Source organism: Lissotriton vulgaris, chromosome 7, assembly GCF_964263255.1.
Source record: "Lissotriton vulgaris chromosome 7, aLisVul1.2, whole genome shotgun sequence".
NCBI lineage: Eukaryota > Metazoa > Chordata > Amphibia > Caudata > Salamandridae > Lissotriton > Lissotriton vulgaris.
In genome coordinates this window covers 1117992609-1118018903 of record NC_141695.1, presented here as the reverse complement: position 1 = coordinate 1118018903, position 26295 = coordinate 1117992609, and the positions used below count along the sequence as shown (strand labels likewise).

General features: G+C 45.0%; 1 protein-coding gene across 1 annotated transcript in view; it reads left to right on the top strand.

The window, feature by feature from the left end:
- The window catches only part of LOC147703010 (sideroflexin-1), a 232257-nt gene that overhangs the window by 85345 nt on the left and 120617 nt on the right, over positions 1 to 26295 (top strand). The window contains exon 3 of the mRNA XM_086931570.1: positions 23611 to 23783. Within this exon, the coding sequence (XP_086787696.1) occupies positions 23620 to 23783 (164 nt within the window). The 5' untranslated portion in view covers positions 23611 to 23619. The remainder of the gene's footprint in view (positions 1 to 23610; positions 23784 to 26295) is intronic.

The following is a 26295-nucleotide window of genomic DNA, read 5'->3' as shown; positions in this document are numbered from 1 at the left end:
TGACTGTACGTCCACAGTCTATCTGTAATTGTCACCACAACTGACGAAATGCCTTTTCGGGCAATCGTCTCTCTGATAGGTTGCATACACACAGTAACTTCCGACCAGCGTCCGTTACTCACGCACTCACTCTTACGTTCCCCCTATCTCGGTCCTGCGGGCGATCAATGGTACCTCATGACCCCCTTCACTCTTGGTTGACAATTACTCTGGATGTCCGATACACCCGAACCACTTAAGCTCTCTTCTGAACTTAAGATTTGCACCGGTTGCGGGCGCTCACAACCTGTTCCACAGTCACTCTACAGACATTCAACTCCGCAAGACATTACAACATAGATGCAACATAAAAACACCGCAATCTAACACGCATGACCCTTTATACTCACTCTCGACCGTTACTGCTGCTTTTCTTTCTCGCGCCGTCAGCACCCTCTTCGGCGGGCGGTTCTTCCGATCATCGATCTCTAGGGGCCTTGGGGTAATCTAACCTGACCTAGATCATCTTCCTCAAGAAGGCAACCGTCCTCTGCTACCAACTGGGAGGGCGGGATTTTTGATCTCTATCTTATCACTCTAGATCTAAACCCCGTTCTGGTCGATTGAATCTTTATTGCCTGTCATTGAGGAAAGAAAGTGCATCCAATACCAGGTTAGTTTGATCAATAATGGGCTCGACTCTGAAAAACCACATACTACTTCTAAGTTTTAAAGGTTTATTACAGAGTCATTGATAACTGCAAGTACAGACATCTCAAAATGAGATTCAAAAGATATAGAGGCACTAATACAAACATATGTTCTCTGAAAGCTCTTAGGCGAGCAAAGAACACTACTAGGACTAGTTCCAATATCAGCAGGGCTGCTAGCATAGACACAAATTGTGATCTATCTGTCATTTACAAAGGAAGGAAGGAATCAGGTTAGGCTGTCCCTACCCTGTACTAGATGGTATCCCTACTTAACACGGTCCCAACCTATCAAAGGTGTCAGCTGTGAATGTCTTCCTAAGAAGATCACCCACTCTTAGTCTTTAGGTGAAAACCTATGATCTTCAGTCATGACCCCTCTCTGCCTACCCATCCGCTCTCTGAAGGGTCCTCAGGCATCTGCTCTAACTCCACCCAGGGGTGCTGTCCCTAATACAAAACCCCAATTACAGTTGAAACGCCCCTCACGAGACGCCCCTCACGTGGTGTCGATTCTGGCTTTTTCCATGATGATCTTCCTCTGGGCCTCGTGCTTAGCGTTGACCTTGCTTCTCAGGCTCTTCTCCGGCCCATTAATGGACATTTTTCTGCTTAGAGTTTCAAAAGTGAAGCTGAAAAGTCACTTGGAGCAGTGGTTTCCAGCTTGTCTTCCCTGCCACCATGCGATTTCGGCTCCTCACTCTTGGACACAGTGAAGGGGACACACAGTGGCACTGTTTTAGTGGGATGGTCTGTATTGGTCACCAGGTTCAGTGACCGTGTTAAATCTGACCTGAATCTGATTTCTTGTAGTGCTGCAGTGCTTTGCCACACCACACTAGATCCCTTTTACTTGACAGTCCCACCAGCGTTTAGCTGCAACTTGGCAGGGGATTGGCCCATGAACTTTTAACTTAAATTCATAACTTTGGAACTAAATCGTTGACGGTCTTTCCTCGAATCCACTGCATTTCTGTTATATTGATTCCAAATGTGTGACGCCATTGAAACTACCATAGTTCGATAGACGTCCATCCCCTCTAGCTGGGAGGCTACCAATGCTGGTTTCCTACAACTCCCACAAACTAATTCAGAACACTGCTTGATAATCATGCGGCTGTCTCCTTGCACACTGTTTCAAAAAATAATGGATATCTCTTCTGCACACGCCATACGTATGATTGTACTTGATGCCTAGGATCTCCGGGTCCATTTGTTTATTCCAGGAATTCAGTACTTCCGCGATCCTGGGAAGCAGGAGTCATATCTTTCTAAACTTGAAGGATAGGCCAGCAAACGTTCTTCCACTTCAAAGAGTGCCAGCCACCTTCATTTTACATCCCTGTATGCATTTTGTGGTAAAGGTTACTTCAAACACTTAAACATCAAGCCTCTATTCAGGGTCAGTGTATGGCAATAGCTGGATGTCTAGATAGTTGGGACCTGCACTGTGGCCCTTCTACCTGACTGGAAGTTTTCCAGGCTTGCCCACAAGAATATATTATGCTGCCTGCCTCCAGAATATAGAGTTACAGCATTGTGCATCCTATAGTTGGGACACTTTCAAGTATTTGTTTCTGCTCTTTCATCTCTCCAGTGCCAAGCTGGGTGAAGTGGTGCTTTTGCCCAAGTCACACTGTGCTAAAGATGGGAAAGAAAAGACCAGCTTGCGGCAAAGGCATTGGCTCTTACTTGGCGCTGGGGCTCAACTGAATGACGAGCCATGGCACTGCCCACTTTCCTCCTTTATTATGCATCACTTTAATAGGGGGAAAGAACAGCAGTGTCCTCCATATGAAGGAGAGATGCTGTAACACAGTATAAAGAAAAAAAAATTAAGAACTGTATTTCTTTTCTTCTTACACTGAACATTGCAGTTGATTTAAATACAGAACTAGAAAGTGAAAATACGTGAGATAAACACATTTTCTGTTGCTCGTGCTTTGTCTCCTATATCCAGTCCAGAACATGACTTTGCTCTGACCTGTCTGTCCCTATGAATTTGGTGGCTCACCCAGCTCTGTGGGCGCAGATGCTTTGGCGGGGGAAGGGATTACCTGACCTCTTTAGGCTACAGGCAGCACTTTGGCATGGTGTGCATTCGTGATAGTTAAGTAGGCAGCCTGCTGTCAACATTAGTAGGTCAGCAGCCTGAATGTTGTTTTTAAACCTGCCTTGCCCGATGCCCATTTGCGCTTGTCTCAGAATAGTTCCACTGCTCTTTTAAAAGAGTTGCAAGTGAATCAACAAGACTTTTTGTACAAAAATAGTTAATGAATTCCCCTCTGGGTTATGTATGAGCGATGAAAAATGTATGCCAAATTAGTTAAATTCGTTCTTGAAAATTATGCCAAATGCCCCACACACTACTCCGCTCATTTTTCTTCCGTGTAACTCCCAACAGAAATGAAGATGTTTCCCTGAATTATTTAATATTTTCAGATCATCTTGTCTAGCCTGCCCGTGTATTGGATGCACAGTTTCCAGAATTAAGGTTTTCTAGCTTCAAAAAATCCTTCAGTATCTCAGAAAATTATTATGGGTCAGGAGCTGCGATCTACTTCACTCTGCTTTGTTGTAACAAACGACCATGTCTCAACAGGTGGTACTTCTATACAATTTGGCAAAATGTGAAATCAATTACGAAAGAACAGAAATTCGGGGACAACAATTTTTTGAAAATGGGTCCTGTATTAGAATCTTTTGGTAACAATTGTATTGGTTATAATAGCACTATTACATTGTTTGCAGGTGTAATCCACGAAACAGTGCACACAAAGTGCTCATGTGAGAGTGAACGACACAAGTGAGACACGAGACAAAGCACAAAAAAACAAACTTTTAAAATGGATTCATAACAAGAGCAGTGAAACCATAATTAATGTAGATCATGTTAAGAACCAAAGATTGCCAAGGGGTACGTGAGTAGTCGACGGCGTTTCTTACCTGTTCAAATTAAGGTTCAGGGATACACATTAGTCAGTCGGTGCTATATATAGAAGGTAAATCTGAGATGAGAATAGAGTGGGACATGGAGGGGAAGGCAAGGTAATAGGGAAAGTGATTATACTACCTGTAGATCAACATGATGCGCGTACTCATTCATGTGAAAATCAATATAGTTGTACAAATCAACTTGGGAATATGTAGCGGGGTGCGTCAAGGACTGCAGCTATGGGCTAGTGTGCACAGCGGTGCAACTGTATTGAACTTCTGAAAGCAGAAGAAGGGGAGGTGTTTTAGGAAACTGAGATGGGGCATGGCAGAACAATCCTTATTGAGGCGAAGACAATAAGGATGCCCCATGAGTGAAAGGACCCAGGTCACAAGGGCTTACCTGTGGTGATTGATCAGGACATATAAAGGGTACGACAATGCAGGAAAGCAAGGATATAACCTCTGTTAGAAATCATCAAGTGTTGTCTTTCATTTACAACTGAAAAAGATGAATCAGTGAGCGCAATTCAGCTATGTTAAAAACTGTTCAGGTTTACAAGCCCAACAGCATCCTTAGCGTCGCTGGAATAGAAAGCACCACTGGAGACGTGGTCATTCACAAGCAGAAGAAATTAACTAGAGCGCGTCAGTGGACTCAATTGGGTCATATTTAAAACTAACAGCTTTCAGAGTTAAAGGTGCGACCTATGATTGGCGCTGCCAAGATGGAGAACACTATGGGCTATTCTGTCGGTAGTGTAGATGTGTGCATAAAAAAGGAATTTTACCACCTCCGTGAGAACATTGTGGACATATTAGAAGGTGCTGTCAAAGTTAAAAATGCCACTGTATCATTAATGTTGTCGGAAAGAAATGCGCTTTTGGTGCCGAGTCCATCTGTATGTGGGAACAGTTCAACCCAAACTGCCAGGCCAGGTCCTCCCTGGACCGGGAAATAAGCATACTGGGACCGGTTTTGGGGTATCTCCCCCTCATCCGCAATGTAAGGGCACTCTATGTAGTTGTCACTGCAATGTATTGACCAACATGTAGTGGTCAGACAGTGTTGTGGTGGCGATTTAGTATGGGTGTACCCCAAAGACTTATATTTTTTAATTAACTGATTTAGGCCCTCATGTTTCATATTTCTTCGTTTTAAATATATTCTTTTTACTTTGAAACAATGAAGCAACAGGAAATCAATAAATGATCCAATAAGAGTGCATCAAGCATCAGGTTTTTGAGGGGGCCAAATGGTTGCTTAAAGTACATTTGAGATGGGCGGCATAATGGAAAGTGGAGTCACGTCCCTTAATTGAGTGCATGGATGGGGCAAGTTGAGGTTTATTGGTAAAACTAGATTTTGATGATGAGATGTAAGTGGGGCAATAAGAATGGGGGATGTCTGGAGTAAAGGGCCTTGGAGAGTAAGTGCAAGCACAAGTGAATGGATACAGTCTCATGTCTTCAAGGAAGACAAGACTTCATTTGCCAAGCATGTGTTAACATATTGTCTTGTCCATGCAGTGCAAGTTTTCAAGTAGTCGGCAAGAGAAGTCCCTGAGGATTTCAAATGTGTTCGTAAGAAATCCCTGTTTGTCATTTCACTTTCAATGCAATTCCGTTAGCAAATAGACACCATGGTGGTTAGGAGGTGGACTAGTGCTCTTCCAGCTAGACATACCGTTTGAAGAGCTATTGTCGTGAGCCGATCAAGATGTTTTATTATGTTGCTGACAATGAGTGGATTTGCACTGAGAGTTTGGACTAGAAGTTCCTTCACGTGTTGGGTGGATTTTGGACATTAACTCTTTCAATTTTATACGTAAATTTGTTCTAATAGCTATTAAGAACAGCTTGTGCTAAATGGCAGTGTTCATTATACTGAAGTGCCAGCAAATGCTGTTGTTCAGCAGGCCAACACAACTTCCAGCGAATGATTTAATAGATTGATTGCATGAGGAATGCAGATTTGGAGCTAAATAAGGTTAGCCATGCCTCTAGCTGAGAGGGGCTGCACAAAGTGCCATTGCTTCTCTTGGTGTCTCATATCATTGAGGTTTTTAGTCAGAAAGCTAGGGGCGTTTGGTTTACAAGTGTAAAGTTACTGTCTGATGTCTGTTTTTGTCATTTAGTGAGCATGAACCTTTGAGGGAAAGGGCTATAGACGCCTTTTTTCTGGGTTTTCTTAATTTGATGTGCTTTTTATTAAATTTATGCTGCTGCTTGATGCAGAAAAAAACTATCTGTCCACCAGGTCTTAATCGGATGGTGTGTAGTTTTGCATTCGCTGTTGAACCACAGTGATGTGGTAACCCACTCTGATTTTGTTTGGCCTAGACATTTATAGAAGATATTTATTTCATGTGGAGAATAGATACACTGTCTTCTCCCCGATTTCTGCGTATTGTCATAGTGGAAGGGAACCAGTGAGAGAGGCCTGAAGTTTGACACAGATGGACTTCAGAGTCACCTGGCACTGGGTGCCAGTGGTAGGCATGAACATAAGCCATTCTAAATGCATCTTGATTTGGATTGGGAAGTAAGTACTTTATTTCTTGCGTGTTTGTGTGATAGTGCTGCTGTAAATAACACCTCACACGTTTTCTCTAAGGGTTGCCTTTGCTGCTGGGTTGCTTTGGTCAGGGTTGCAAAATTGAGCCCAGATGTCCTGTGAAAAACCTGTTACTTTTGTCTAGTGGTTTGTGGAATGAAGGTCAACATACTAGTTTGTAACAAGCCTCCATGTGCCATAGGTGACTCATCCATCCCACTCTAGGGAGTAAACAGACAGTGTTTACAGATTGCACTCGATTTACTAGCGAGTTAAAGGTCTCTTTAGCCAGACCTAAAATGTGGGTATCACTCTTCTTTCTGGGATTTCACAAGCGTGCCTGTGGTGTTTCTAGGTTACTAACATTCACGGCCACGTAAGCTGGACTGCAGCTGTCAGAATAGGTTACCGATGTTTACAAGATACACAAACGACTCTAAAGGTCGCAGAAGAAGCAGGTCTGAATCTTATGAAAAATGTAAGAAAAAAAAGGCGGCAAATGCCAGAGGAAGAATTTTTCTTCAGTTCAGCTGTGAGCAAGAAATGGCCGCCTCTTCTCATTAGAGCCAATTTGACATATTGCAATATTTGGTTATATGCAAACACTTAAGCAGACGTGTAAGATTACACACCGTTCTCTTAATTTGATGTATTACTTGGGATTTGCTATTGGGATCTCATTTAACCTTTTGTTTTGAAAGGAATGACGAGTAATTATTATTCATTATTATTCTGCCTGTATACCGTGTTGGCTTTGCCTGCAGTGCGTCTTAGTTGGGAGGGAGGGGTGAGGGGGGTAAAGCAGACCACGGACAAAGGAATATGTGGAAAAGGCCACTTTATTGGAACAGGTGCACATCACATATTAAATAAACCTCAGCAAAAAGCCTTCCAAAACTAAGCCTCACTAAAAGCACAAACCTAACCCCGCCCCCTGCCCCTTCCCCTAAAATTTCATGACCCATCCCCCACCCATATAATACAACATTTCAAACATTACAAAAACAATACAACACCATATCAACCAGTATAAACCTGTAAATATAAACCCTTCGTTAACAACTCCCTTGCCTGCCCCTTCACAGTTGACAATCCCCCAAACGTGTAACCGAACTAAAAATGACCAACTTATCCTTTCCCTGACGATAAGACAACTTAACCGTTAATCAACAAACCTCTGCCAAACCAGCCCAAAAAAAAAATAGACCCTGCACAGCACCTGCTCCAAGCGACAGAGTACAGCAAAAACCCCTGCTCACCTGCTCCAATAAAGGCAAACCAAACTAGAAAAAAAGAAACGACAAACCCGGCTAAAAGAGGAAAAAACAAACCCTAAACTTAAAAAATTATATGGGGAGGGAGGGGAAAGAATTCCTGCCTAAGCTCCCAGCCACCAGGTCACCAAGCCTAAAATGGTGGCTGGGAGCAGGAGCCCAAAGCATTTATGCTTGGGCTCCTTTTGGGCTACTAACTAAAAACAAGCCCAAAACTAAAATGGCTGGTGGCCAAGCTTACAACAGCCAAGCCCCCCCCCCCCCCCCCCCCCCCCCCCTCCCAAATCGCCCGGGAGGGACCTCTCTTCGGTTGGCTGCCCCGCCCAAACCCCCTTCGGGAGGGAGGGGTGAGGTGGGGTAAAGCAGACCACGGTCAAAGGAATATGTGGAAAAGGCGGCTTTATTGGAACAGGTGCACATCACTTATTAAATAAACCTCGGCAAAAAGCCTTCCAAAACTAAGCCACACTAAATAAATCACAAACCTAACCCGCCCCCCCGCCCCTTCCCCAAAAATGTTATGACCCTGCCCCCACCCATATAATACAACATTTCAAACATTACAAAAACAATACATCCCCATATCAACCAGTATAACCTGTAAATATAAACCCTCCGTTAACCAACTCCCCTGCCTGCTCCTTCACAGCTGTCAATCACCCAAATGTGTAACCGAACTAAAAATGACCAACCTATCCTTTCCCTGACGATAAGTCAACTTAACCGTTAATCAACAAACCTCTGCCAAACCAGCCCAAAAACAAATAGACCCCGCCACCCAGAAAGAAGGGGGGGGAGGAACTACCCCCCTTTCTGCCCCCAAGTAAGAAAAAACCTTCAAACTCCTAGCCTCTGAACATTCAAGCATCGGGACAACACTTCTCTGATCTCCAGCAAATAGAGGTCCATACCAAGCCTGGATAAATGCACTCCATCATCCCGGAAAAACTCTACTGACTCAAAACGAATATCCTCGTGAGTCACTCTCCCGAAACGCAATTGACGTCAAAACCTTGAAATTCCAGAGTTCACTTTCTTCCTAGCCCTGTCAATAGCCCTGGGATTCACCGCCCCTCTTCAGATCTTCTGCGTAACCAATTCCGTCCACAACACATGGCAACCAGACCAGCGTTCTTTAATTAAAGACAAATCCCTCTTCATTGCCCTCCGCAGGACCACACTCTTTACCTCACAGAGATCGTTCTCTCCCAGTTGTAACAATAAAATATCCGGGCACAGGCCTTTCACCATCGCCTTATTCAAACATGGTATAAGTTCCCTCCAAAGCAAACCCCCTTACCCTTCCACACAATGTTAAACATTTGGTCATTAAAACCCAACATTTTCCCAAAATAACTCTGTGCCGCCTGAACCTGCGTCCATTTGATGAACGAATGCCCCACTATCCAAACCGTAATTTCTTTAGACTGGGACCCAGCCACAGAACCTCTAAAGAGAAAAATATAATGAGTCTCAAAGCCAGGAGGATGATATATGCGCCTCCCCCGCATTTCCACTCACATAGCGCTGAAAACAGTTTCATGACCATCGCCCTAACCGCATAATTTCCCCTTGAGACCAGCCCCTGTTATGTGCTTCAGTCGCTGCACCAATCCTAAAAGAGTGAGTTCCATACTGCTCCCCATCCAACCCAATCTTCCGCAAAGCTTTACGCAAAACCATGTGCAATTGATATGCAGTTACTTGTAACCCATTGATATTGTGAAAAACAAAATCACACTCTGACCCCCCTGACAGGGTCTTCCAGCGACGGGCCAAACGCAGGGGGCAAGTATCCTTGGGAGTCCTCGCTTCCAAACAAACCCCCTTTCCGGCTTTCATCTGATCGGTTTTAGATCTAGACAGCCAAATATCCAAACCTTCTTCCGAGAAAAATACTTCCTGACAAGTAATTCCTTTCTTTAATTTGGTACCCAAAAGCTCTGAAACTCGAAAGGTCCCAAAAAACATAAAAGCCATGAGAGCAGCAAACAAACAATCCTCAAAGTCATCCCTGGAAACCAAAGGTAAAACTTCTAACAAACGTGCCAAAGTCTGCCACGAGAGGGGGGAATGGGATAACTGAACACCTCCCCGCTCACTAGCCCAACCTTTGAGCATTCTCTTCCCTATCTCGCCAGCAGAAGGAGAATAACCCCAAGAGTTTTCCCATAAAATAAATACCTGCTAACTTCCTGGCAATGGTAACCCGGGAAAGGGCTCTCTCTATAAGGTCCAGGATAAACTGTACTACATCTTCAGAACGACGCCATGCTTCTTCCCTCCTACATGCTCCAGACGCCAAAAATTCTTTCCATGCAAGAGAATAAGCTGTTCGAGTGGACTCAGACAAAGAGCCTACCACCAGCTGTAATACCCTACGTTGCCTACATACCAAAGATGCTCCGGCCTTGGGGTCGGTGTCCTGTCCGCCTCCTTGGCCAGCCCACGGAATCTCCCCCACTGCGAATGAGACAAAGCGTCAGCTATGTCATTGTCCACACCAGGAATGTGTAAAGCTCGAAATGTAATGTCATGTTTTAAGCAGCCAAGCACAAACACCCTCATCAACTTCAAAATCTATTCATCTCTCGCCGACTGCCTTTTGACGATCTCGACCACTGCCATGTTGTCCACTCGAAAAAGAACCTTCTTGTGTGCTAGTTCCTCCCCCCAAAGGGTCAACGCCACCAGCAATGCGAAAAGCTACAGAAATGTTATGCTCCTCCCTCCATTCCTCCAATCTTGTGGCCACTTCTCTGCACACCACCTGCCCTGCCAGTATAAGGCAAAACCTTCACAGCCTGCTGCATCCGAAAACATTTGAACATCCCACTGTACATCCTCTTCCCTAACCAGTGGCACTCCATTAAATGAAGTAAGAAAAACGGACCACATACTCGGATCTTCCTTCACTCCTGCTGACAAGCGGACATGATGGCGAGGCAAATGTTGACCGGCTAAAGCTCTGCCTAACCAGCTACAGAAAGTCCTCCCTGCCCTGACTACCCTCCTGCAAGCGAAGTTAAGATGTCCCAGCAACACCTGAACCTCCTTCACCTTCACCTTCTAATTTGACAGCATACTGTCCAACAAGTCTAGTATTTTCAACTTTTTGTCATCTGGCAAACGAGCCGGCATTGCCACTGAATCGATTTCAATACCCAAAAAGGATAAAACTGTAGAGGGTCCCATTGTTTTTTCAGGAGCAAAGGGCACTCCCAGATCCTCCATGAGCTCATGGAAAGTGTCCAGAGCTGTCTGGCAGTCTGCAGAGCCCGGGGAACCAACAAAGAAAAAGTCATCCAAATAGTGTGTTACCAACGAATGACCTGTGTGGTGCGTGAAATGCCATTGCAAAAAGGTGCTGAAACATTCAAATAGAGCACATGACATGGAGCAACCCATCGGTAATGCTTTGTCCACGTGCCATTTACCTTCAAAATGGATACCCAGAAGATCCCAATCATCTGGATGGACTGGAAGCAACCGAAACGCAGACTTAATGTCACATTTTACCATCTCTGCAGTTGCGCCCGGGGTCACCACTAGTGACATGGCCACGTCAACTGATGCATATGAAACCGAGGCAGCCTCCTCATCAATGAAATCATTCACCGAAGACCCCTCAGGCCATGACAAATGCTGAATTAGCCTGTACTGCCCTTCCTCTTTTATGGGCACCACTGCAATAGGTGATATTATCAAGTTCTCCATTGGCCAATCATCAAACGGGCCTGTCATCCTGCCTTCATGCACTCCTTTGCTCAGTTTTTCTCGCACCACCCCTCTATGCTCTGCCGCCAACATCAAGTTATCTGCCCACCTTCTCCCCCTTGGACCCTGATAACCCAAATGAAATCCATATTGAAAACCTTCCAAAAGCTTCTGCTTCGCCCCCACATCCTCATACCCCCGTAGTGCGTGTTCTAGCCTTGACAGCCTAACTTGCGTAGGAGCCCTTTGGCCCAGTGCCCTGCGCCCCTCTATCCCCCATCCATCCTGAAATTGCTGTGGGGTGCCAGATGTACCTGCACCTGTCTGATGCCCTTGCTGATCTCCTTGCGATTTAATTCCCCAACAGTTAACAAGGGGATGCCGCTTACCACACTTGGAGCATTTGTGCCTGTACCTGCAGTACTCCCTTGTGCATAATCCTTTATTGAAATCCCAGCATGCCCTCATTCCAGTCTGTGTAGCAGTTGCGCTTCCCACCTCACCCCTCCCCACTACTGAAAGGGCCGATATATTAACGGCAGTCCACTAGCTGTAAAAAGTGTCTTGCCGCGTGATGCTGCCCCTATCGTATGCTGCCATAAATCTGTATTCAACTCCCCCCCCCCCACTTTGCCTTCCGAGCCCGAAACTCCTCATTGTATTGAGCCCATGTATAACCCCCCCCCCCGTAATCTGCGCCTTCCAAATCACATCCATATATTTAAAGATAGACATGCTGCGCTCCGGGAATTTCTCACAATACACGCTTGCATAGATTAAGAACGCTGCTGTCCAATTCTCAATGGTCAATGGCACTTTGGGGCGCCCAGCCAACTCTTACTCCTCTATCTTAGAGCCCTCCTTAGACCTGACCTCCCTATGCAGGAGTTTTAGTATCTCAACATACTCACCCTTCCATATGCGCTCCTTGGTTGCCAACATTAAATGAGCACCCAAAGGCTTGGTTACCCCCATGTAAGGCAGTTTTTTAATTTTCAATATCTTACGGTCAAGCGGCTCCTTAACTCGTCCAGCTGCATCTGTATTAGTCCCGCTCTCCACCTTAGAACCCAATGCTATACCTCCGTCATCAGTGCCTACTCCCGTATCCCGTATCCTTAACATATTTACCTTTGAGCAGTCTCCCTTCCGTCCCCACCCCACCCCCCTCCACCCATGTCCCCACAGACACCATTTTTGGTTTGGCCTCTGTTCCAGCGGTCTCACCTGGCTCTAAAGAAGCTGCTCTAGCGGACTCTGACCGCAGTGCAGAGAAATCCGATCTATCCCTTGTTCGAGGAGCCCTCACTGAGGGGCCACGCTCTCTCCACAACCTGTTGCTGCTGCACAACTCCAGAAACCTGTAAAACACTATGAGACAAATGAGAAGGACCTCCCCCTCCATATCCTGCAATTCACCTTCCTCGGGGCTATCCTCATCATAATCCAGCAAAATCGGCTCCATCACCTGAAGCCCATCAGTATCAAATACCACCTCACGGGTCCTACTAGACCCAGCATTACCAACACTGGCCCTCGTGACCTCTAAGCGTCCTCTTGTCGGGGGACTCCCCCATGCGTTGACTCTGAAAATCCATAGCCGTCGGTAAGGTAGACCACCTAGACCTGCTAGTCGTTGGGGCCAGTGAGGTCGCGCCGGACCTTCGTGCGCTGACCGCGACGGGATTCCTCGTCGGTACGGAAAGTGCCGTGCAAGGCTCCACCCTCCCTTTACCTCGGTGCAATTGGGCCGTTTCACGTCCTACCGAGTCTGCTACGCCACGACGATCCGTATCCTGAAAAGAAAAAGTTTGGACTGATGTGCTGGGTCCCTTGCTAGCCAAAGCCGACTCTGCCCCCCTCCAACTAGAAATTACCGAACCCGCCGACCGCCTTCTTACCCGACCAGACTGCTCAACCCTGCCAGTACTTACCATCTGGAGATAAGCCCCCCCCTTCCTCATCATCACTCCATTTCCAACATAGCCCCTACCACTGTCGAAGCTTGGCCCAAAGTCCCACCCCCCCTTGGAACATCACTCTCCCTTGTTGCCTCCCCACTGGATCCCTTAAATCCGACATACCCTCCAGGCGCGCATTGTGATCAGACCGTTCAACCATACCATGACCCTGCAAGCCTACTGACCAAGAAGGAATAATGTCTAGTCCCTCCCAAGCCTGACCACTGTCCGCTGGCTCCAGATCCCCCTGCTCCTGTAACAATGAACTTGGAACAAAACCACTGACACGCTCCCCAGGAGAAATGTCCCACGCTCCTACTGGTGTAGCCACCAAAGCACCTCCACTACCAGAAAAACTCTCTCCAACCTGCCCTGCACCAAAACCTGAAACTCCCCCCCCCTCCACTTGAGCCCATTCGCCATCTCCCTTCTTATTACATGATGGAGAGGCGCCTGCCCCCACCCTCTTCTCACGGGTCGGACTGCCTCAGCATCACTCCCAAAACCAACCGGATGCAACAAGGAGCCCTCCGCATCACCTTGCGCAGGCCTGCCCGACACGCCAGCGGCGTCCCCGCCCCCTCCCCAACCTGCACCTGACGGGGCCGGTTTCCGAGTACGGGAACGGACCCTTTGACTTACCGGAGACGCCCGCCACCGTTTAGGGGTTGTACATGCTGCCACAGCAGCAGCAACGCCAGTAGAGGCCTGTCGCGGTGGGCGCACTGACCTCCCGCCGTTTAACGAGGTCCATTCTGTCGGCTTCACTCAGCAAGCGAAGAGCTTCCAAAACCCTATAATCCTCCATAATCCAGGTAAGCAGACTTCGAATATAATAACTAAACGCTCCCTAAATTGTCAATAATTCTTAAATCACAGACTATAGACTAGCGAAAAAATTCCTGCCTAAGGTCCCAGCCACCAGGTCACCAAACCTAAAATGGTGGCTGGGAGCAGGAGCCCAAAGCATTGCTTGGGCTACTAACTAAAAACAAGCCCAAAACTAAAATGGCCGGTGGGCAAGCATTACAAACCCCCCCCCCCCCCCCCCCCCACACACACCCTCCCAAATCGCCCGGGGGGGGATCCCCCTTTGGTCGGCTGCCCCCCCCCTCCCAAGCCCCCTTCTAGGACATGTCTGTTAAAATACCCGTTTTGATATCCTCAGGCAGCTTTTTGCACTACCTTACTTTCATCACACTGCAGCTACCTTACACTTTTCACACGCCTTTGATGGACATAACAAGGCTCTTCGCAAACATTATTGCTTGCAATATAACCCTATACATGTTAAATGCCCTAAGGTATCCAGTAGTGGCTGCCACAAATAAAGGGTGGTGCGGCGGGAGGAAGGAGGGGGTTGGGTGGGGGGGCGCGTTTAGAAACAATAGATTAAAAAAGAGTAGCCTTTGCTGCTGACTGCCTCCAGCGACACCAGTCCTCTCCTCTTTCGAGGTCCCAGCAGCAGCGGCTCCTCCGCAATGGCAGAGAAGCGCCGCCCAACTGCCTGGCTCAGAGCCAGCAAAGTAAAATAAAACTATGTTATTGTATTGTTTTAGTTTTCATTTGCCGTCTCTTAGCCAGTGCTGTAGGGAGGGGCGTGGCCTAGACATGGGAGGGGAAGGAGGAGTGCTACGTGCACTCCACTCCCGAAGTGCTCATGTGTGTTTGGCTGGCCATCTCAGGGAAAGTCTGATTCAACACAGAATTTCCACCCAATTAGTGAGCATGATCAGGCGGGGGGAGACAGATTACCTTGTAATAAATGAGATGCAGCAGTGATTAACGAAACTGAAAGCAAAAATTAACAAACACTGTGACACTTGTGTGAAATGAACTCCTGAAGAGTTCTCAAACAATAAAAAAGCATGCAAGCCATAAATCAGTTTATCTTCGCAGTTCGCTTCGGCATCATCAGCTTTCAACCAATTATAAAATATCCAGATGAAGATTCACATTAAATGTATATATGTTTTACTTTATTAAGGTGAGAAATAGTGTCCATCCCCAATTTGAAAGGGAAAACTATTTGTTTCTCTACGTGCAAAGACTGATTTATATTGAATTGTGAAACTATATGTGCGGATGAATAAATTTCAGTGGGCATGTAAATGTCATGTGACAATGTAAATAATTGTGAAATAAGCAATTTTTCTTCAAAATTGTTGGCAATTTGTTATTTTGATGAGAGGAACACTAAAAGGTGGCAAATTCATTCCTACTAATGCTGAAAAATCACCCCACATTCAGGATTGTGAAGTAGATTAATGATCCATAGTCTTTTGGGTGGCTTTTCTCTTGATAGTTGAAAATTCATTTTTGGGTTTGATATATTTGCTTATACTTTAGCATTCTTTGACGAATTTGCATGACATTTGTCAGATGTTTAGCAGATTAAGCGTACTCGTAATTTGTACATGTCCATCAATGGAGAGGGAGCGTTTAAAAAAGGGAAAGGGGGACCAGTGTTAATTTGCTAATAACTTTGTCACTGTGTGACAAACCACCACAAAATTTGGCATGTGAATTGTTTTTTTGCCAGTCCATCAAGTCATTAAGAGGGTCAGTTAGAGTTAGGCGAATAACATTTCATTTGAAGAATCCGACTGAAATTTGGCAGGCAGTTTGTAAATTAAGCCACTGCATGAAATATAATGTCTCATACAGATAAGACTAGGGAATGGGGTGGGCACAGCTATTGGGGATAGTGGAAAAGGTAGGTCCATTAGCTAACGCCCTCTGCACTTAGCCAAAGGAGTCGCATAGTGATGCTGCGGTGTCTGTAGCACAGGCCTGGCTGAAGGCCAAGTCCTATGATCATTCCCTGCTGTGCAGGGCTTAATGCATATCTATTGAGAGTTGTCTGCTCGTGAGGTTTAGTCTGCTATTCACATCTAACAGCCATGATCTACATGATGCCTGGTCAAAGTCATCAGCTGTCTAAGGCAGATTACCTTTTTTTGGACACTTCAGTGCAGGCCTGTTCCAGATGCCATTGCCTGTTCACATTTCTCTGAATGATGTTGCCATTTTCCATGCATGAAGTTTCACTTTTGCCTTTTGCTTTACAGCTTTGATTTGTACATAGAGTTTATAAGCATCTTTTGTCCATTTTCTGTTCCTCCTCCTGTGGTGGTGCTTTCTTTGTTCTGTTGTAGTGGACAATATTTCTCTGTCCCAATCTGTTGACCCATTCCCATCCTTTTGAAAGAACACAGATACTTCCCCAGTATTGATTTTTGTTTTCACAAGAACATTAAGCCTGTATTTAACATTCAGTCCTCAAAGCTTGTATTTAGGTTCCTGGAAAGGGTTGTGTTAGGCCTGTACTGTGCTGTGCAATCAGGGTGCATTAGAATGGTGTTTACACCTTTATGAGGGCCATGTTGCTATGCTGTGTGTAATAAATAATACCAGGGGAGCACCAACTTGGTATGTATTCCCCCAAGGCGGAAGTGTTACATGAACTTTATAAGATCTCTCTACTGTGCAGAAGGTGGACAGAGTTTGAGGCATTGTCCCGTGACTAAAAGAGCCCTCAATAATTAATTCTAAGCTAGCTCCTTTAGTTTTCACCGGTAGCCCAATAATTAGCATGTTATTTCTTCTAAACCTTCATTCTGAATCTTCAGATGTATTCTCCGAACATCTGATACATTCCTTTTATTCTGCCATTTGATTGGGTACATATCACACAGTAGGTCTTACAAGGACAGATTCCACATTGGTCACTGTTCGTGATCGTTGTTGTTCATCAGCAGTGAGAAGGCCCATATCCAGAGCCACTTGTCTATTTTCTGTACATGGGTGAAAGAAAGTGAATTAGAATTGTGGGGAATGGTAGTCTACAACAAGTAATAATGTCACTAACCTGTTAGGTCTAGATAAGGTTTCAATAATGTAATCCTGAGCTTACCCCTAGTTAGCAGTGACACAGGGCAGCAAGGCTTGACTTAAAGAAAATATGTAAAGCATTTAAAGGTACTAAAACAGTTAAAGTCAAACATACAACACATTAAAAATCCCACTCCAGTTTAGAAATAGAGAAAAATTAAATAAGTAAAGTGACACCAAAATGACAAAAAGTCCAATAAGGGGGACCAGAGACCTAATTTTTTTAAGATTTAAATGAAAATATCGCCAACAAGCATCAATGTTAATAGAAGACCTGGACCTAGGTTTGATTTGAGGCTGACCGCAAGAGAGCTTGGGTTAGGTTCATCAAGTTGATTCAGCCTGGTGAAGATTAGGAAGTCAGAAATGCCAAAACAGGTTGTAATACCCAATTCATAAGGGTCTTTGGCACTTTTTGTCCCAATACAGAATGCCCTTTTTGAGAAGAAAAGTCCCTCCAAAGCGGTTCGCCACTGAAACTTTGCCCACCGCTGTCTAACCCTGAGCCAAATACCTGAAGCAGGTTGGTCTGGAGCATTGGCTATTTATCACTGACATTTTTCTAAGATTTTAGTGGGATATATCAAAAATCCAATCAAACTCTGTGGAGCCATTGGTCGGCTAATTTTTCTGGCTTGTCTTGCTGGAGGTGTGAAGGAAAAGGTTTCAAAAGGTGCCAATCTTTCTTCTAGTGCTCAAACAACCGAATAAGTACACTTCTGAGGTCCCAAGGCTTGAGGGGAGGTATTTAGAGCCTTGGGCAGTCAGGCAGAAGTCAATAACTGGGTCCTGGCCAGGTCCAATTGGTACTGGTTAGCGTGGGCGCTTCAGGGAAAAGGCCTCTTGCAGCTTGTTGTATGTATCCCTGTTGCCATTGGGTTCAAGTGGGACCAGGTCCTGTCCGTCAGGTCTTCTCACAGGTCTCAGACAACAAGTGCACTCTTTCATCTGTTTTTTTCGCAGCCCCAAAGGTATTCTGATGAGGTGTCTTGTGGTGCCACATTAATGCCTGGGTCTGGCTAGTGGATGGGGGAAGACTCCTGGGCACTCCCTGACCAATGGGGCAAAGGTTCCTGGAAGTAACCCTGCCCACTTTTTCAGCTGGTCCTGTTTTCCATACTACAACAATCCCAGAGTGCGCCATAGTCTCAAAATTTAAAATGGAGATACCCTTTCTACCTTGTGCAGAGCCTGCGTGATCACCCTGAGCTGTGGTCAGGGTAATATGCAGCCCCCTCCTCTCTGATCACTCACAACCAGTTTTGGTGGTAGCTTGCCTCCAACTTGGTTTGGTGCCAGCCTATCTGAGGGAGCCAAAGGCCGGCATTTCCAGGTAACACAACATTTGCTTGTGACTGTGCAGAATGTTAATGAAGTTCCTGGGTCCACCCAAGTTGGGCTTCCTGCAAGGAGTAGAAAACCCCTTCCTGCTGCCAGGCCATTGTTTTCTGCTCTGGGAGCAGTTTTCATATCTCTTTCACACAAGTCACACCAAGAACAGGTGAGTAGTGGCTATAAGGCTAATACAAATTAGCCTCCTGCAGCTTCAGGCAGGTAAAGGTAACTTTCTCATTGGTACATTTCCTATGTATTTAATAATAATCTAACTTTACCATTAAACTGGATTTTTGTTAAATATAAAAATTAGTGTTTGAATGGAGATAGTAGCTGGTACAGGTCAACAGTTACAGACTACATCTATATTTTGATTTTCGTATGTTCCTGTTGCTGTTGTAAGAGGGGCAATGTCGTTTTGGGTCAAGTTACTGGTGGAACATGTCATTTCTAATGTTACACATGTTCCATTCTCTAAAATATTATGCACCAGACATTGTGGGCAACAATGTATGCTTGGATATGACTTGGTTAGAATGTAAAATCAGGTATCCCTACCTTTCAAAAGGTGCTTTTGACAGGTCAGGGCAGCAGAGTTCAAGCTCCAGAGTGTAGACCCAAAGCCATGTTTTTCTTAATTCACTAGTTGATGGAACAATATGTGCTGCAGTCCACATGTGACGTTCACGTTTCTATGCAATAGATACATTTTCTGTACTATATTTAATGGGTTTATATGAAAGTTAAATAAGCCAAGGTGTTAGCCAATGTAACCATCATTTAGGATTTGTGCATTATTCACTTGAACAGTTCAGCCTTTTAGGAGCTCACTAAGAGGGTGGACAACTGCCTTGGTTTTTGGCCACATCCCCTCTACTACCTCCTCATCTATGCTTGTCTACACCTGGCCATGCAGTTTTTCTTGAACTGAGCTTTAAAATCTTCCCACATGTGGGAATCTCTCTCTTCCTTTGGGAATGAATCTAGTGCTGCCCCAGCTGAGGGGACCATATTTAAAGAATGCATGAACCTAACCATCCGAGCATATCTTGGAAGTGGATTTTTTAGACCATAACATCAGATAGGAAGAGTAAGATCCAGGCTTTGTGCATACACACCATGTGCATTCTTTCATTAAAATACAGTATCCTTGGGATTCATCCATCCTCCGACTGAAAGTCACTGCAGACAAGCAAGTTAATCAATGCCATTTCACTGGTATCTTTGCATTGACTTCAACATCTGTAGAAGAGTAGTCTCTTCATACTTTAGACGTGGAAAGAGATATGAAATATTAGTTTTGCATAACTAAATATATTCACACACAAACAGGCATTTGTTAAGTATTATTTTTCTTTCGGTTTGACATGCTGTAAACAGCAAGATTCAGTAACCTAACGTGCTGTCAGATGGTTAACACACTCCTTGTTGTAAAGTCGAGGGCCGGCTCTATAATATTTAGCAGGTAATGCTCCTCACTTGAGAGAAACCCTAATAGAAGTTGCGCAGAGCAGCCAGTTCGAGATAATTCTACATTTTTGCTGACCATTGCTGTCTTGACTCAGATTCCAAAAATATACACTGGTGAGGTCAGAGCTTTACGTGCAATTTCTTTGCAACATCTATTTCTGTCTATTGTCTCATAGCAGTTTGGCAAACCAATCCCACAGTTGTGCAATTGGGGTTATTAAAAATACACAAAATGTTGCTTTTCAACATTTTCTTGTAAAAATGTGTTACAGGATCCAGCACGTAGGAGGTGATAATCAACTGTATATGAAGTCTATGATAGGGAAATAGAATTAAACATGCAAGTAACTTTTACTTGAGTTCAGTGACCAGGACTGAAGCAAGATTATTCTGAAGCTTATAAATTCTGAAGCTTATAAAGCGCATGGTTACACTTACCAGTGTGTCCCCGCACTGAACAAACCGCTGAGGAACCCATCCTGGCCTGTTCCTGTGAGGCGGCCAACTGCTGGGCACCCCCTGGTGAAGCCAGGCATCCTTAGCGATTAGGGCCGGTGTGGAGACTAAGCAAGCTATTGCCCAGAGTTACAGCGTGGGACCCCATGATTAGAGTAGGCACCGTGCCGAGAATTATCGCGTCCGAGGACATTTGAGCTCAAGACCCAGCCGCGACGGGAATTGAACCCTGATCCCGCGCCAGACCTCTGCATCCGTGTCTGCCGCTCCATAGCTGAGCATTCTACAGTTCTCAGAATGTTTTTATGCTTCGTTAGACAGTAGCTTCTACGACCTTGCTAATGATCAGTAGATATGGTATGGACTAATTTCTTGCAGGATGGGGGGGGGGGGGGGGGGGGCAGACGTCAATGAGTTGCTGCAGCAAAATTAAGGATGAACTGAATCCTCCTAGATCAACCAACCGGTACATAGTATGCACTTCTTGGATCAGTTGCTCTGCATGGCTTTCTTTATGGAAGCATGAGCCCAAAGATCTGAGTTTATTCAGAAATGAAGTGCATTAGACCACTTTTGCCTGTCTGCTAATATGCTGGACCTTGACAGTGATGAATGAAACATCTAGTGTATTTGTTAAACGGTCAACAATGGAACCAGGAGATCTGGGTTTAAAGTTCGGCTTTCCTACTGAAAATGGCCAACTTGATGAATATCTGCTTTGCAAAATTGCGCGATTTTGGGCAAGTAACCAACAGGTGGCCTCCTCTCTTGACAAAAATGTGGGATTATCACAAGCTTACTATTTCTGCTGTATCCGCCAACATCTCGAATTCTTAGTAACACCCTAAATTCAAGAAGTCATTGGTGTATACAAAAACTGGATAGTTCTCTCCTCCACTCCCTCACCCACCCCTCCAACAAATAGGCATTTTTAAAAGCTTGCTGCGCCTTTAGTTACCAGGGCCCCATTACCCCCTTCCTGCCCTCATGCAAATGTTGGCAATAGATCGAAGAGACTTGAGTTTTAATCCCTGCTTTCAAATTTAAGCAAATCGTGTGATTGTGGGAGACACCTGTACACTCTGTGCATCTTATCCCATGTTTGGGAAAATTGCCAGGGCTTTGAGAGATGATACGTGCTGTCAAAGAATAAGTAAATCATGTACAGTTCTCTGGCCACTATGTTTGAGTGCAATAAGTGTGTCTTGTTGGATGGGGTCTTTGTTACATAAAACCTTAAGTTCCTAGAGTTGTGAACCTATGTAAGTAGCACCGGCCGCAACGTGCATGCTGACATCAGGAGCGCGGGGAGGAGCGACGTCCAGGAGCGGCGGACATGAGCGCGGGGAGGAGCGGCGGACAGGCGGGGAGGCGGGGAGGAGCGGTGAGGAGCGGGGGACAGGCTGGGAGGAGCGGAGGGGAGCGGCGGACAGGCGGGGAGGAGCGGCGGACCGGTCAACTCAGGAGCCCGGGTAGGTGCGGCGGATGAGGTAAGGCTCCGGGGGACCCACGGACAATGTCGGCGCCAGGGCGGGCGGGGGCCCTGAAGCCTGATTGCTCCCGGACAAGGTCGGGACCGGCTGCTAGTACTGTGTAAAGCAGACCTCTTGGTATTAGTGCTGTATTCTATTGTCTTTTTTTGTTGTTATTTCTGTAGCTGAGTGAAACAGCCCTGGGTACCATGATATATATTCAGCCAGCCCTGCTTTACGTAGTGAGGAATTATCATTTGCTGAAATGGCCTTATGCTTTCAGGCCCGGACTGGCCATAGCGGGCACCGGGCAACCCCCCGGTGCGCCGCAAGGGTGGGGGCCGGTTTTGAGCCCCTGGGGCCGATTTTGTTACAGGGCCGTTTTTGCAGCTTAGCTGCAAAATCGGTCCTGCAACAAAATCTGCCGAACACCGGCCCTAGAAAAGCGCTCGGAGGCACCTCCAAACCCCCCGAGTTGGGAGGGGGGGGCCGGCCGAGCAATTTGCCCGGGTCGGTTTTGGTTCTCAGTCCGGCCCTGCATGCTTTGTTGACATTTGCAGAGTCAAATGATATTTCCTCTATGTAAAGGTAGACACAGGCGTGCCATCCAGCAGGTCTAGCGCAGCAGCCTTGAAATAGGTGACCACGAATGCTAAAGAGAGATGTATTGACCTAGCGTGCCCGTGGTTAATGGAACAGAACTGACACCGTCTCTCCCTGGCTTCGAATCAGAAAATCTCATTTGTTCAAACAAGGCCTGAACAAGGTCCAGGGCAATAATCAGTCATCTTGTGCTGCTGAGTCTGCAAAAATGCTTGTCAGCCGGCCCAGAGGTCAGGCATTCTTCTCCTTCCTCCTCCACCTCCTAGCCACACCAGTCTCTCTTTTATTAATGGAATGGTCACAAGAAGGTGTGATTTAGGTGGTGGTGTACCACAATCTGGTTGTCGGAAAATTGTCCTGAAATATGTAAAGATTAGGATATCCGCCTCCGCAATATAGTCCCTATGGAGTTAATATTTTAAATTAGTGCTTTCCTTGACGGTATTTCTTGAGTCGATATTATGTCTACGCAATAGTTCTATGTCGATTTTATTGCAGGGTGAGTTTGTAACATTGATAGTGTGGCATACCAGCAATTAGGCGGTTGAGCCTTTTTCTGTTAAGTCTTGTTTGAATGAAAATACCAATAATCTAGAATTGTATGCTTGCATGTACCCAGTAGGTAGGCCATAACTTTATTTAATCGGCATGTCTGGATTTTTGGAAAATGTAAGGTTCCCTGAAATACCCAGGGTTGACTCTGCTACTGTATTTGCTGTCGAAAGTGGCTTGACTCCTGTGGGACTTAGCAAGAAGTCAGCATGATATACCCTCCTGTTTACATTTTTATGACATTTAAAAGCCCCACGGGAAATTACGGGCTTTACAGAAGAGACTCTGTGTGTCAAGTGGTTTATGAAATGATTCATGAATGGAAATTCTGATCACGTGACCAGCCGACTGTTTGAGAGGCTTGTGTTCTTAGTTTTATGTTTACTGGAGTTTAAAAATTGTGCCGTGTGCATCAAGGTTTGAAGATTAGATCCTCTAAACCTTTGCCGTTTTTGCCCTGTGTGGAACTTTAGGGAAATTCTTGTGCCATTTACCAATCTTTTGAAGGCATTATGTGGCCTATTATAGTACAATGCATATAAGGAAATTTAACTTGCTTCTCACGGACTTCACTTCCCAAGTAATGAAGGCCTCAACAATTTCCACAATTGATGCGGCACTTAAGGCTGCATGATATTCTCCCTGTTTGGTAAATTCAAACTTTAAAAGTAACTCTTTGTGTATTTTTTTTTATAGCTTCTGAAGATGGCTGTGGAAATACCATTTAACATCAACATCAAAGAGCCACGGTGGAACCAGGGCACATTTGTAGGACGAGCCAAGCATTTCTTCACCGTAACTGACCCCCGAAATATCCTGCTGTCCAATGAACGTCTGGAGCATGCAAGACAGATTGTGCACGATTACAGGTATGGAAAGAGGAGTTGTTTCTCACCTTTTTGTGTCAAGTTTATGGTCAATAAAAGCTATTTTGAAGCAGACTACGATTTGAGATACGTTCAAATATAGCTATGATATTTTCCTGTAGTCTTACAGTAAGACATTTTTCGATGCTTAAAAAACACAAAGTGGCATAAGTAAACAGTGTATTACTGATGTGTCGTATTTGCCTGCTAGTTTAAATATTCTTTTGTGAAGTTTCATTCCCAATAGCTATGAGCCTGCGTTTGTAAACGAGTTCCCTGCCAAAGGTATTAAAGAACATGCTGGATTCTGGAACTGAGCACTTTTTCTCTCGTCTGTTTACTGGATTCCAGCTTAATGGGTTTGTCCCAGTGTTCCTTTGTTCACAATATCCAGTTTGGTCGGGTGTATCAGAGAGCTACCATTGTGAACTGCATTTAACCTATTGGCTGCCCATGTTCGTGCATGTGCACACATGATTTTCTCTCTGGGTGTAGCTTTATAGGCACACCATGTCACTAACTCATCTGTGGTACCATAGTTTATTCTGAAAATTCCTACATTTCAATAATCTAATACCCCTCTTCCTGGAATATTTTGTGGAATTGCCACCATCGAAGCAAAGACTTTCAAAACCTGAGTAGTAGCTCTAACTTTATAGGAGCATGATCCGATAAATTATTAGGAATTAACAGCTACACTTTTCTATAGTATATTAAGGGTACTAGATTAAGATCTAAATAAGTAGAGGAGCACGACCTTTAAGGAAAGGCAAGTACATTCTCTCCAAGGATCATATATATATATATATATATATATATATATATATATATATATATTCCAACAAAAGGTGCCCCCAGGTGAGGATGCACTTGAGACATCAGGCGGAGGCTGTGATTTCAAAAAGCGTCCTTTAATTTTGTTTCTGCTCGGTCCGATTTTACAATGCCTTTTATCAGTCCATTCAGCCCTACGCGTTTCGGAGCTCCTGCTCCTTGGTCACGGGCATTGGGTGACGTCAGCTGGGTGGGGAAGAGGAGCCAACCCGGTCTCTCCACTTTTTCAATTGTTGGTGACCTCTGGTGGGACACGCCCTCCGATGGGTTCAGACAGCAATGACAGGCTTCTGGGACCTGTAGTTCCCCTCATGCTTCACGCATTTTTAATTCCTTCAATGGAGTTTCCCTCCAGGGTGACATCATTAATGTTCGATTTGGCCTCTCTGGTGAGGAGCAAATATCGGATTCCGACATTTGTGCAGAGTTCTCAATTTTTGATGTCAGCCTGCATGCGCTTCCAGGCAGTCTGTGCGCGCAGCCCATTATCCCTTTAAATGGGAGTGCAATCCTCTCGGCCAGGACAGGCCGAAATTATTCCAACAAAAGGTGCCCCCAGGTGAGGATGCACTTGAGACATCAGGCGGAGGCTGTGATTTCAAAAAGCGTCCTTTAATTTTGTTTCTGCTCGGTCCGATTTTACAATGCCTTTTATCAGTCCATTCAGCCCTACGCGTTTCGGAGCTCCTGCTCCTTGGTCACGGTAAAAGGCATTGTAAAATCGGACCGAGCAGAAACAAAATTAAAGGACGCTTTTTGAAATCACAGCCTCCGCCTGATGTCTCAAGTGCATCCTCACCTGGGGGCACCTTTTGTTGGAATATATATATATATATATATATATATATATATACACAGACGTTAACCACTACCTGTCTACCTTCAGTGCATATATAGAGGATTCTAATATATGTATGTATCTAACCCTCTTCTAAAAATAATTGCAGCATCACTGTGAGCAACCTGCGACTACAAAAAATAAGATTTCCAAATCAATAGTCATTTCATTTCAATTTTAGGTTTCACACAGTATGTTTCCTGGCATCAAAATAATATATGGGTCATTGTCTTTAAACCAGGCCATCAATGCTTTCTTCTTGCAAGAATTATTCAAGCCTTTTGCATTGAATGAAATAACCCCCAGAGACCAAACTCTAACCTGTATTGGCATTGCTATACAATATCCGATTTCTACGACTTTTGAGCTACTTTCAATTCCTAGATGATTTTCTTTTCTTTGTCTCCCCTGTACCTGCCCCAGTTAATGAACTTGAGCCTCCTCTCCCATTTCCCCTTCCCCTAAATAACTGCAATTGAGGGCCTTGTTGTCGTGATCCTTCCACTGGGATTTCTCTTGTCCAGTTGGTGCCAAGTTGTAGCACCTATCTTAAACTTTTCTTTCTAAGGGAGGATTCCTTCATCCTGTACTATACATTAATCCACTGTTAAACCATCAGAAGATTACATAACAGCATAACATCTCTTCTTGTTGTGACTGCTGTAGTTTGATTCAATATCTGGAAAAAATTGTAATTCTGCCATTTTCCAAAGTCTTTTATTTTCACTAGCTTAACCTTTTCTTTCTACAGGGGAATTCCTCCCTCTTGTACTATAAATTGAATCAACTGTTAAACCATCAAAAGATTACATAACAGCATAAAATTACTTCTTGTTGTGACTG